The sequence below is a fragment of the Lipotes vexillifer genome, unplaced genomic scaffold (genome assembly GCF_000442215.2).
Source record: "Lipotes vexillifer unplaced genomic scaffold, Lipotes_vexillifer_v1.1 scaffold240, whole genome shotgun sequence".
Lineage (NCBI taxonomy): Eukaryota > Metazoa > Chordata > Mammalia > Artiodactyla > Lipotidae > Lipotes > Lipotes vexillifer.
The window spans coordinates 887,353-901,417 of record NW_006797481.1 but is presented as its reverse complement, the minus strand read 5'-3'; the positions used below and the strand labels follow the sequence as shown (position 1 = coordinate 901,417).

The 14,065-nt window shown below is 45.6% G+C and overlaps 1 protein-coding gene across 3 annotated transcripts in view; it reads right to left on the bottom strand.

Annotated features, from left to right (window-relative positions):
• FGFR2 (fibroblast growth factor receptor 2) overlaps positions 1–14,065 on the bottom strand; it is a 105,623-nt gene that overhangs the window by 41,731 nt on the left and 49,827 nt on the right. For all 3 annotated transcript variants that reach the window (XM_007469561.1, XM_007469562.1, XM_007469560.1), the window contains one exon: positions 12,057–12,180. In XM_007469561.1, the coding sequence (XP_007469623.1) occupies positions 12,057–12,180 (124 nt within the window). The remainder of the gene's footprint in view (positions 1–12,056; positions 12,181–14,065) is intronic.

Sequence of the window (14,065 nt, the reverse complement as noted above, 5' to 3'; positions counted from 1 at the left end):
AAATACATATTCTGGGGTCAGCAGGTTGCAGGGGCCAGTTCATGGGCCCAAAAGAGGATGAGAACTCTTAACAATAGAGATTCTAAGGTCCCTGCGTGAGCTCCAAATTAAGACAGAATGGAAGGCAGTCCAAAGGGCGTGGCTGCAGCCAATGGACAGTTGGCTGCCCTGCTGGAATGAGGTTCTACCAAATAAATGTGTAGTAAACACAGCCCGGAGTGCTTTAAAAAACACATTCTCTCCCCCGCATTCTCCCTCACTCCCTTTTGTCAAGTGCTCCAAATGAGTCCACTTTACCGAACCAGAAGGCCCAGCTGCTAAGAGTCTAAACATCAGACGGCCTGTCTCAAAACGCTGCTCTGAAGCTATAGGACCAGGAAAGCAGGAAGAACACAGCCTGCTTCATTCCAAGGGCTAATGATTGAGAAAGAGAGAGAGAGAGAGAAAATACCTGAGTGACAAAGAATAAATCTTTGTTAACTGACCATTTGAAACTTTGTAACATGCCCATCCTCTCCTGGACATAATAATACGTTTGCTCATAAGAGATCTACAACTTTTGCTCTGACATAGCAAAGGCCATAAAAAATGTCCACCGGGCAGAGGGGCCTCCTGTACGGACTCAGTAAATACGCATCCCGGGGATCAGAAGGAGAACCAGCTTCTTAAATCACACCCTATAAATTAATCAAGCCCAGAGTCACTGGTTTCCCAGCACACACTGGTCTTCTAAGTATCTCTCCCCAAAGTTCAGCAGCGCTTGCAGCAAAGAACCATTTCAAAGCCCCGCTCTCTGGCAGCAAAACACCAAAAGACTCCAATCACACCGCTTGCCCAGGACTGATCTGGAAACAGAAAGTCTGCTCTCGGGGCGCCCATTCATTTAAGGAACGTGAAGAACCCTGCCTTCCCTGTCTTTAAATTAAAATCAAAATTTAATTACCTTTCCTCTAAAACGGCAAGTTTCTTAGCAACTCCAACGGGCTGAATAAGGAAAGAACATTCTTCGATTTAGAGAACAAGTGAAAACAACTGAGAATTCTTGTTTCTAAAGCCCAGCCTCCCTTTTTTCTCAAGAGGAGGCGGTGGTGGCTTTTGTTGCATTGAAAAAACCGCACTCAACCAGTTAGCATGAGGCATGGTTATTAGGGGAGCCGATCAAAGGCCTCTGAAGTTTGGGGAGCCCAAAAACCTGCTAAAGCCCTCATGCTAATTACAATTAGTAAAATGAGTTCATTGTCTTGTCAAGACTGTGCCAAATGCCCTCAAACCAGACAGGCTACATCTAGCTGGGTTCTGAGTTTTGCTTTCCCTAAGCTTCCTCCAGCCTCTAGAGACTGGCACAAAAGAAGGTCAGAACCAAAAGTGATCTGGAGGAAAAGGGACAGTTAGGATATAGGATGAGAAGGTGTGCCACAGGAGGAGTACCACATTTCTTTCTTTCTCAGAAAGAATCAAAGTATGTGTAACCAGTATTTTGCTTGTCACCTTCTAGAACAGGCTAGGGATGCTGGGTACCTGGAATTACTTTAAAAAAACAAAGGGTGGGGGGGGGCGGGAAATGCAGTTTGGTAGAAGGCGACCGGTTTGCCGCTCTTTCTCCAACCTGCACATAGCCTCGTTTTCCTCCTGCTTGGACATCTGACTCTGGAAGGTCTTGAGGAACTGGGCTGGGGGTCCATCTTCCTCTAAAACATACATGTTTCTTGGCAGAGAGAGCAAAGTCTGGGGAGCAAAAGCTGGTTTGGGAAAAGCCAAAGTGTTCTCCCTCCAGCACTGAGGTTCCTCAGTGACTTATGGAGGCTGCACCATGTGAAATGCTAGAAGCAAAACACCACTAATTCCTTTGTGTTTGCTCGATGAGGTGGAGACGCAGGGTGAAGTGCTGGCTGAGGCTGGAGGGCCTGGGAAGCCCAAAGCAGGCGGAGAGGCACAGTGCCTTCCTTAATTAATGTCATAGACGGTATTATTTGGCTGGGAGTTGAGTGGCTTCTACCAGCTGGGTGTCAATTTAGGTCTTCTTGGGCAAATTACAGGAGCAGGGCCGTGTGTTATTTACACCCCAAATGTTTACGATACCCTGATCTCTGTGCCTTCGAAAAGTTAAACTGGAACTGAAGACTCTTTGGCAGCCACAAAGGTATATGCCAATTTTAGGTTCAAAAATGCCCTTCTTTTTGTTAAAAGGAGACATAGCTTTGGGATGATGAAGAAATTCTGGGAGCGAGAGCGGTGATGGTTACACAACAACTGTACTTAATGCCCCTGAACTGCGCCCTTACACATGGTTAAAATGGTACATTTTATGTTATGTGTATTTTACCGCAACTGAAAAAAAAAAAGAGAGAGAGAGAGAGACGTGGCAAAGGTGACAATATCACAGAGTAAGATATAGTCCTAGGGTCATGGAAAAGCTGCCTTCTCAACTAGTTAAGCATGTTTATCTTGTCCCACTGACTAAATGAAGGCTTTTCTCTCTTCTGACACAAAGACTCTGTACAAGGTCCCCCCCCACACCCCGTATTGTGCTTGGTTTTCATGCTGATGCGAAACTCAGACATCAGTCTCCCCAGGCTCCCTCCTGAGGAGCTGGGGTAAACACAGCTGAGAGCAGTCACGCTGGGGAGCTCCATCACGGAGCCTCAGCACCCCGCCACTTGCCAGAGCGGGTGCAACATCTTTCAGGAATGCAAGAATATCAGCTGGTGTCTGCAGAGCTGGGTTCCCTTCATGGGAAGAGTATGCTAGAAACAATAAAAAAAGAAGAGGAAAAAAAAAAAAAAGTCCAGGAATTAAACATACCCTCTTGTTACACAGGCAGAACTCTGATTTAGAATATCTTTTCTCAAATGATTTGCAAAGAAACTAAAAACCAAACCATGGAGGAGTCCCAAAGACAGCAGCGATCAGAATGAAGCTGTTCAGGATGAAAATGTTGATATCAAAAAAGATCCAGAAATAGGTCCTAGAAAAATATTCACCCAGGTGCCCAACAAATAGGTGTATGCAAAGCTTGTCAATGGAGCCCCTCTGGTAACTGGAAACTAAAAGATGAACACAAGTTAAATACCTAGCAAAAGGGGGATGATTAAATAAATTATACTCTGTTCACGACAGACAGCATACAGGCCACTAGGAAGAACGAAGCAAAGAGATAGGTACAGATATGGAGAGATGTCCACGGTAATAACGCTGACAGTTTCATCAACTTTCACCATTAAAAAACCTTACTTCTAGAGGAAGTCCAGAAAAATCTATCATGCTAATCTCTCAGATGCCTTACTTTGCTCCTGGGGCGTGTCAGGCAGAAGCAAAAGCTTTCAGCCCATCTGAGCAAACAAGAAATGCCTCCCTTTGGTAACGAACCATAGGAGAAGTGGAACAACAAAACCTCATTTGTTTTCTTAGAGGCAAACTCAGACCCTGAAAATAAAAGTGATTCTAGATAATTCCTTGCTATAAGCATCATCTAAAGAGAAGTTTCAAAATAGTCACCCAGATCACAAAAGGCTCCAATATGAATTCTACGTCTCTTCTCACCATCCAAGGCAAATGGGAGGCCTCAGGCCAGCCTGCAACCCTGCCCACTGCCCACTGATCACTCAGTGATGGTTCACACACAAGATGGTTTTGTTTCTTTTGGCCAAAATGTAAAATTTAAAGGACTAAATCCTTCATTTCTCAGTCTCAGTCCAGAGTGTATACGGAACCAAATAAAACGAGGAATTCCTTTTTCAAAAAAAGCACAACTTCCAAAAGATTCCTCCCAAATAATATGCAATGCGTACCTTAAAAAAGAGCACTTTCATGCTGAGATGATAAAGAATATGCCTGGGGCACCACCTGACCTGTGATTTGCACATTTATTTGGGATGGACAGAATTCCTACAGGCCTTGTTTGAGAGAATTCTCTAAGGGGGAGGCTCCAGGAGAAAGAAAGGAAAAGGAAAAATTCTATCAAGATCCAGGAATCTCCATCCCTATTTGTCATCTTCTCACTGCGGCAGTTTGGGGTCTTCTGCACTGTGGGCTGAGAACCCCAAGAGGCCAAAGCACGTGTTTCATTCAACCAATTGTCCCAAATACCCTCTAGGCCAAGCACAGGATGCCCCACAGATAGAGGATTAATCATTACAGTACCATCAATAAACACAGTCCCTGTAGAATGCTCTGCTCTATCTTTTCCCTCTAAACCAAGGCACTGATGTCCTTGTCTCCTCACCTCTCTCTTCTCAGAAGGAGAAACAGAAAAACTTTCCCAGAAAAAACACTAACATCCTCCCCTCAGCCATCTCTTCCCCACTTCCAACCTGACTCTGACCTCACTATGGTGAAACTCTAAATGCTGTCTTTCCAACTCAAACCTGCTCTTGAACTTGGGAGCTCACCCCTGTTACGATAGGATAGGTCGTTTCTGCCCTACCTTCTCCTGACTGTGAAAATAAACCAAACACAAGACCTGAATGTAACAGCAGGGTGTTCTAAGGGAGGGAGAATCCATAAAAGCACTCTGGTGGAAGTATTATTTAAAAGGGCAAGAATTTGTTGGCATTTCTACGCTCATCTTAATGAGAGTCGGCATAATACGCCTCAACTGGGGTCTTTTGTGAAAAAAGGTGACCGGTAATTGAAGCTGTATATATAAGTTTAGAGAGGAACCCGGAAGATTCCTTGCATTAGGATCTGCAATATGTTAAGAACCACATGCCCCCAAATATAAGTAACTCAGGCTGTTTTTCTATTATTTCAATTCAGCACATACTGATCAAAATCTTGCTAAGTTCTAGCTCAAATTACTGGGCACTCTGACTGCCATGGATGAATCTATGTCTTCACGCCAAGCTTACTTGCCCAGAGACTAATAGCAACAAGCTTTCTCTCCGCCCTCTGCGCCCACCTGAATTATTTCCAGCTACGACGAAGAGACCCTCTTACAAAATGCTGTAAGTCATTCACTTGTCTGTAACACTTCTATATCCGCTTTGCCCACACCACAGACTCAACGCCAACGATCAGACAAGAGCTCAAATATCAGCCCTCACCCCAGTCACCGCAGTCAGGCCCACTGCCAGAATCTAAAACAATCAATAAGGCTTCCTGCCTCAACTATGGAGCAGAGGGCAACTGATGGCTTGCAGAGAGCATGGCAAATATGCTGATACGGTAGTTCTAACATGGTCCCATCCAGGCCAGCATGTGCCTGCTCCAACCCCAGGAGCTGGCACCCACAGGTATCACCTGCCCTCAATGCCCAGAAGGAGTAACTTGGAGCTGGTATCAGTCCTGCAGAAAAGCACGTTCTGCTGCTCAGTACATTCGGCGCTGATGTAGCCACCCACTGGACAGCTTTTGCCCCTGGAATACCTGTTGTGAAATAGGTATGAAAAGCCACTCTGTAGCAACCAAAAAGCTCGTTAAACAGTAGCTACCAAAGGAAGTTTTGAAATCTGCGTCCTGAAGGAAAGGAGAGGACCAACAACTCCTTTAGCCAGGGCTGAGCTGAGTGTACATGTCTCGGCTTAGAGCTATGAAAGGAGGTGTGGGACCCCCTAAGGACAGGACTAGACATCACTAGTGGGTCCCATTATTTAAAAGCACCGCCCTCCTACCAAAGCATGCCATCCCCCATTTTACAGATGAGAAAACTGAGGTTCAGAAGTTCCATGACTTCCCAGGCCACAAAGCTAGCAAAGGATGGAAACAGGATTTGAACCACTCACCCACGTAATTCCCACCAGTACCTGCAGAGGTGCTCAGGTCCCCCACCCCCCACCCCGAGGGATGATGCTGTAGCAACGGTTAGGACGAGGAGGCAGTATTGGCTGCTAGAGCCACAAAAGCAGCAGAACTTGGCTTCCTACACAACCCCCGCTACGGCCCCACCATTCCACGTCCACTTTAACAAGCCCACTTAGGAAGGCACCGCTGTGACCTGTGCCTGGCATGGCACCTCCATCCATCTGTTCTCAGCTGAGGGGCTTTCTGCCTTCCTCCAGCTAGATTTCACAACATCAAGCTGGCACGCAGAACCAGTATCAGGATAAACACCAAGTCTTGAACTCAGAGCAAGAAATGGAAGAGAATTCATTGGCATCAAAATCATGAATACGGAAAATCAAATGAGGTCTGGCCAGGAAGCTTCTAGGTCAAGATGCTTCAAGTTGAGAATCCCAAGGGGCTCTGTGGAGCTGAGGCCTGGCGAGTGCCAGGGAAATGCACAAGAGCTCCAAGTTGGAAGGTGAGAGTCGGGTGTCCAATGCGTTCAAATCTCCAGATACACGGTATTGTGCAGTTTCATGCCACCTGCACTACAGCCACCCTCTTCACTCAGAGAAACAGAAGCAGTGTCCGGGAGCCATGATGTGACAGAAACTAGGACAGAGAAGGGTCTTCCATAAGGAGCAAGTGGCTGGGAACGGTCCTAATTTTGAGAGCCTCACTAATAAACCAACCAGTTAATTAATGAACTAGACCACCATTTCTTCATTTACTGAAACACTACTTTGTTCCAACCTGACACCTCCCGCCAAAAAGAAAGGTCCGCTGCACTGCAGAAGTGTGGTTTCAGGGGCTCTGACTTGTCTCAGTCCCCTCCCTAGGGCTCAGGGATCACACTGGGTCCTTTGTCTTTCCAGAACGGGACTGCCCCAAGCAATAAACAATGGACACCACCTCTCCCACTGGACGGGCTGCCGAGCGCTCAACGCCAGGCGTCAGCCCCTTAGTCAGGCCTATGGGTCAGCGCCTGCAATAACAGCCTTCGCTCCTCCCCGAAACACACCTGGGGGGTGGCAGGCAGCACTGGCACGGACTCCTTCTTGCTTTCGGGCTGAGTCCCATCACATCTGAAGCTGAGTTGCAGCAGATTGATGTCAAGGGCCAGTGGACAGCGCTGTCCCTGTCTGCCGCCGAACAAGTCAGGGCTGGCAGAGGGGCCTGGGTGATCCCCTCACAGCCAGAAGGGACTCCTGGCCCCCACCGGCTCCCAACCAGCCACTGAGCACTGTGTGCTGCTTATAGCTCTTGCCCCGGGAGGACAAATTTCTGGAAAGTAGACTGTAAAGGAGTAGGCAAGGCTGGCCTCTGCAAATCCAGAGGCCCCGTATCCACCTCTGCTGCCCCCCAGAATACCCGATGCCAGGTGAAAAGCTCATAAGTTATCTGATGGTCTCTGGGAATGCAGAACTGGACATCAAAAGGAGGCAGAGCTCATAATTCAAAGCCAAGGAAAGGGTCTGTATGAGTCAGAGGAGCAACTGGTCTTCTGAATACTTCCATCTCTCTCTCTCACATTTTGGGGTTTTTTGGAAACAAAGAGCTGCACATGGGGTTCACCTTTGAGTCTGGCTGCAGCAGCTGCTGACTCCACAGCAATCCTGAAACAGAGACAGCAGTGTGTGGTGCGCGCAGCACGAATCTAGGATTCGAGAGGACCCAGCTCTGGAGTTCCTTCGAGACCTTGGCAAAAATCACTTACCCGCCCGGAACCCGGAGGTCCCCAATTGTAAAATGGGGTGAGAGGTGGAGGTAACGAGACCAACTCGATGAACTTGAAGCTCTCAAATTCTACAACCCTCTTCTGCGAGCTCAAGCACCTATCTCAGTCCTGGGAAAGCCCTGACGACAGCATTAACCAAAGATGGGAGACCTCAGCAGGACAAGTGACCGTCAGCCACTGGCCGGTTCTGTCGGTCCCAACACGGCATCCAGGTTGTTCAATAAAACTTCTGGTTGAGTCAATAAAGGCCATTTAAGATGCCTTCTAACCCTCAAAGGAGTTTCCAAGTTTAGAAAGGAGGAAAGTAGCATTTGTTGCTAGCCACCTAGGTAGCAGTTGGGTGTTTTCACCTGTTTACCCAACCGATTTCTCACAGCCACTATAGTGGGTTGAACTGTGGCCCCAGAAAAGATAAGTCCATGTCCTAACCCCCTGGCACCTGTGAACGTGACCCTATTTGGAAATAAGGTCTTTGTGACTGAGTTAAGGATCTCAAGATGAGGTCATCCTGGATTGAAGATGGGCCCCAAATCCAATGACAGGTGTCCTTACGAGAGAAAGGCAGAGGGAGATTTGAGACAACACGGAGAGGAAGGCCACGGGAAGACAGAGCTGGAGGTGGAGTGACATGTCCACAAGCCAAGAACTGCTGACAGCCACCAGAAGCTGAGACAGAGGCATGAACGGATTCGCCCTCGGAATCTCCAAAAGGATCCAACCCTACAGAGAGCCTGACTTCAGACTTCTGGCTTCCAGAACTGACAAGAGAATAATTTCAAACGAGGTAAGCATCATCGCTGAGAGAGGCTCAGAGGAGCTAAGTCACTTGTCCCAGTTCTCTTGGTCCCCAGTGTGTGGGCCGACAGAGCCGCTATGCTCACAACACCAGGCTGCCTTTATCTAACATTAGTGAGTCTCAGCACCTTCCTTTTCAGACACGAGGAGAGTGAAAAAAAAACAAATGTCACGAAGAACCTTGGGGTAAGACAGGAATTAGGACACAGACCTACTAGAGAATGGACTTGAGGATATGGGGAGGGGGAAGGGTAAGCTGTGACAAAGCGAGAGAGAGGCATGGACGTATATACACTACCAAACGTAAAATAGATAGCGAGTGGGAAGCAGCCGCATAGCACAGGGGCATGGGCTCGGTGCTTTGTGGCCGCCTGGAGGGGTGGGATAGGGAGGGTGGGAGGGAGGGAGACGCAAGAGGGAAGAGATACGGGAACATATGTATACGTATAACTGATTCACTTTGTTATAAAGCAGAAACTAACACACCATTGTAAAGCAATTATACTCCAATAAAGATGTAAGAAAAAAAAAAAAAAAAAAAAAAAAAGTTGAAGGACTCCTGCCAGGCTGCTGCTTCTTGGTGGCAGGGCCCCAGGCAGAATTCTGCTGCTTCACAGCCTCACTCACTGATGAGCTACGGTGAACATTTGCCACCTCCCAGAGCTCGCTATTTTAAGGAGAGCCCGTTTTATTATCACCACAATTACTGAGATGTGGAGCTTCACACTAATTTTCCCTTGCAAGTAAATGGCTGAAAAGTAATGGTGTCAATTTTAATGAGGATCAAACAAGGCTCCTAAAAGGCTCCCATAAACCAAAGCGTTTCCCTCACACACAACAATGGCTCGCTATTTAATTCCAGAACACAAGAATGTCACTTAAATTACACAGCTTTTACATTAAAGTGCTTATGGGAATGCTTTTCCAAGGAAGAATTTCAACAAAAAGGTCTCACCCAGTTTGATGCGTCGTCATATCCAAACTACAAGCCTATGTATCATAGCAACAAAAATAAAACCTCGGAGAATGTGGAACTAGGTCAGGACTTCACTTTCTCTGGGAAAGAGGCTCTGATATTCTGTCAAACAGAGATGGAGCTGAGAGGCTGCTACCACGCAGCCATGTATTAAACTTGGACCTACAGGCCACCAGAAATTCACAGTTCAAGCCTGAACCCCTTTTGTTTCCACTTGCCGAGATGTTCAGGATGACTGTCTGCCAGCCTGAGACTCTTCAGCTGACTCAATTCTTATTTTCTTACCACTTCTCAAAGCAATTACTAGGGTTTTGAGCAAAGATGAGAGTATTTCACACCTCCATCTTTCCTGAAAATGTCTTATACTCCACTGACTTTTGGCTTCTATTTATAAAGAAGGTTCAAGGCTTGGAAAATTATTGAGGTTGAGCTTTAATGGATATTCCCAACCAGCATTGTGTCATTATTGGCCGACGTTTAGCTGGGCGATCTCCCAAATTTGTGACATAATCAGGCCTTTCTCTGCATTACTCCATACACTACGCTCCCTCCACATTACACCACTGAATCATACGCTCTTTTCAACAAGACTGATTGCCAGGGGATTAACATTAGACAGCACAATTCCATTATTCAGCAGCCCAATTCAAATCCAACCCTAAACTCTAAGAGAGATTTCAGGGCTTCACAGAGATGAGCTGCCAGAAAGCTGAAAGGGGAGGTAGGGTGAGGGGCTTTTGAACGTTTTACGTAACAACTCAACCTAAAACCTGCTAGAAGCAAGAGCCCACGGCTGAAGTGGCCGAGATATGACTCCTGATTCCTGGAATGGCCCCAACCAATCTTAATGAATGATTTGTAGATCTCTGCAAAGACTGCTGTTAACACAATGATTTTATTCCCACAATAAATGACTTTTGTCCAAAATTAACTATTTAGAACTTTTAGCCCCAAAACTTTCTTTCCTTTAATAGGAACACTTTCATGTCAAACTCGGGAGATGCGAGGCCCAACGTGAAATCCAAGTGGTGTGCTCCTCTGTTTTTTGTTTTTTGTTTTTTAAATTAATTTATTTTGGGGGGCCGCGCCATGTGGCACGTGAGATCGTGGTTCCCCGATCAGGGATTGAACCCGCGCCCCCTGCATTGGAAGCGTGGAGTCTTAACTGCTGGACCGCCAGGGAAGTCCAAGTCGTGTGCTCTTTGATCGACAGACTTATGACACATCAATGCCAAAATAAATGTTAACCATTTTCTTCTCATATTTGAGTGTTACTTCTCTCTGTGTTTGTCTGGTAAAATATCAGTACGTAGTGATTCCCACTAAGAAACATTCCACAAATATCTCTGTGAGAAAAGAAGGCTCTTAAAACTCAGGCTTTTATGGATATCTATAGAATCTATATTATACAAAATCCTTTCAAATTTCACATTAAGGCTTCTGAATAACAAAATGTTGTTTTTTTTCACTGAACACTTACAAATGGAGATAAAGACTGTACCATGCTTTCTAAGGCAGAGTTTCTTATGGATTTAATTTAACCTGATAGAAAATTAAAATGGTTTTCTATTTAATTTTCAGTTAACCGAAAACTTCAATTAACCACATCTATGTAATTTGGTTAATCAAGCTTTTGCAAAGTTTCTTTAATGGCTCTTTGGGCAATTCAAATATCTATGCGGTCTCTCTCCTCAAAGAGTTTATATTTTATTGAAGGAGAAGAAATGCCCACATGTGAAATAATATTAAGGGCACATGCACAGGAAATGATGGCGGAAGGCCCTTGTTTATGGATGCACAGGGGGTGGGCATGAGTTTGTGGGGTTACAGAGGGTCACACTAATGCAAAATGAATCAAGGTGAGACTGAGACTTTAGCAGGAGTCAGAAACCTGCATGTGGGGATGTGCAAACCGATTAGGTAACCCACAGCAAGGACTCAAGGACAGGTGGCCACACTGAGAGTCAGGGTAGATGGCAAAGACAAAAGGTGGCTTCTACAAAGAAAAGATCTCAGCCCACCATCCCGAAACGAGACACCTCCTAGGTGTAAGTTTATCAATCCTCCAACAAGACAGAGAAACAGACTTTCTTCATCAGTTACAACAAAACCCATCATAATAGACCAGACTTAGGAAGAAATTTGAGTTTCCAGGACAACAAGCTATGTTGTCTTAAGATATTTCATTAAAATAGCTTATTTAAGCACTTTGATTAAAAAAAGTATTCATAAGTCCATTAAAACAGTTCCCTTTTCACAGAAGAAATAGCTTCTAGGAATAGACGTTGAACTTGTAGTGTCTAATGACTTTCTTCTGATGGCACTGAAGGGTCCCTTGACGTTAACTTTCGTCCAACCAGCTATAAGCTCAGTCATTATAATACCGTTTCCTTTACTCTTCAGCCAGCATTATATAGCTGCCCTTCTTTCAGCAACAACGTTCTCCCACAGCCTAACAGTACCTTTCCCTGCACACACTAACATTTTGCAGAGAAATCTCAGCTTCCAGAACATTAGCACATCTCACACCACATCCACATTACACAAAATGATGCTTGGGAGCCAAGGGGATCACGCAAAACACATAAAACTCAGCTAATCAGGAAACAGAACATTGTCAAATGACAGAAGAATCCTTCCCAAATGATAGCGTGTATTTAGAAAGAATGAAAACAAACCAAGTCTCCTGAAAGCATGGGGAGAAACAAGACTCACTTTCACAATATCAAATGAGTAAAGCTGCAGCAGGCTGGCACGTGGCTGCCACTCGGGGAGAAGCAAACTCACCAACAACATCGAGGTGGTACGTGTGATTGATGGACCCGTAATCGTTCTCCACCACACAGGTATAATTTCCTTTGTCGGATGGGACCACGCTTTCCATGATAAGGCTCCAATGCTGGTTTCGTACCTGCAAAGATGAGAGTAAAGGTGGTTACTGAACAATCTTAGTACAGAACACCAGGCGCTTTGCTTTCTTGATTTAAAAAGAAGTTGAGGGAGACAAGGAAGGTAGAGAACAATCACCTGAATTCTAAATTTTCCTCATAATAAATACTCAGACTGGTGACAAAGGAAAACAACAATTATCATCATGGTGAACATCTGGCAAGCTGACATCATCATGTTAAGATACAAAAGAGTGTTTGCAGTAGGTCTGTCACTGTCATGGGTTTGAGGGGTCCTCCAGGAGCTGCCAAGTGGCCGGGGAACCTAACACTAACCCACAGCATCAGTGCCCCAGGGCAGGTGAGCCTCAGACTGCTCATCCACTGGGAGCCCTCAAACGCTACGGCACCAAGGAACTACGTAGAGCAAACGCCAGTGAACACGTACTGTAAACCAGGCACTTTCCTAAGCGCTCCTTTCCACCTCAGCTAATTTAACCTTAACTCTCCCAAGGAGCCCACAAGGTAGGTGCTGTTGTTGTTCCTGGAAGCTTCTGGTTTGAAGTCCTCTTAGATCCTTCCCCACAGCGCTTAGATGCTGTCAGGACATCTCAAGAAGTTTCAGCTAGAAACATAGGTCTGCCCCTCCCATCTCTGGCTGAATAGATGCTACATGTTCCTGAGATACACTCAGAATTTCAAATATGGGAGCAATGAATCCTCAGGAAACTTAAGTTGTGTATCCATCTGTTTACAAACTCCTTGAGACTTTTCAAAGATAAGCAGCACATGAGAAAATAAGTTATTGTGATTCTTACCCTAGTTCTGTCAACATGCAAACAGACTAGATTCTAAGGTTTCCACCTTGCTTTCAAAGTATTTCAATAGACTCAGGCTTTCAAGCAAGCATGATTTTTCCTTATCAAGGTCAAAATGCAGATTTCATCTTTCAGGTTCATGGCTTTAATATCTCTCTCCAAATCCGTATCATTCTTTAAAGGCATTTTGGACAAGGCATTCTGGAGAAATGGAAAGAAAAAATAAAAAGCCAGGGCCTACTCATCTTATTTCAGGAATTCCAACTGACCTTCTGAATGATTCCCTGAGCACTGCAAGTGTTTTCTGCCTTAATCACATAAAAAACCGATAATGCCAGCAGAGCCTGCGCAAGCACACGAGTGACTCAAGGAACTAAATTAGAGAATAAAGAAAATCATCTCGTGGACGCTCCATTATAAAAAGGGGAGGGCAGAGCAGCTGTCCACTTTGAAAAGCAGAGCCAACAGAGGTAAGAGGTTAGAAGAACACGCTATAGTACAACTCTTTTCATGTCAGCCGTTCAGTTCGGCACAAGCCGTCACTGCAGAGTGCAGTTACTGACGCTGAGTCCAAAAACAAGATTGCTGGTCATCAGTAACAGTCTTAGGAAGCATCATGGGGGTGAAGGCTGGATTCTTCTTCTTAACAGACTACAAGCCCTGAATTAAGACTGCGTTCCGAGCAGTCACTTTGCTTCAGCTGCTGCCTGAAAACGACTCCCCCTGTAAACCATGGAGGTTGTTTCAGTCTAAGATCCTAGAGCTGGTGATGGGGTGTTCGTCTCACTGTCCCAGGTGAAATGTCTGGCAGTCAATGAATCTGAAGTCATCAGACCTACAATGGAGAGAGTCTATTGCCTGCATTGGAGAAGACTCACTTTCTGCTCTTGGCTGGACCACAGACTTTTAGGAGAACCAAAACAAGAGGCTGTGTCTCCTCTTGGGATAAGCACCTTCTTTGCAGAATGTATAAAAGGGATGCTCAGGAAGAAGAGAAGATGTGGATGCTAAAATCTCCGGTTTAAGAATTCTCTATGGGGCTTCCCTGGTGGCACAGTGGTTGAGAATCCGCCTGCCGATGCAGGGGACA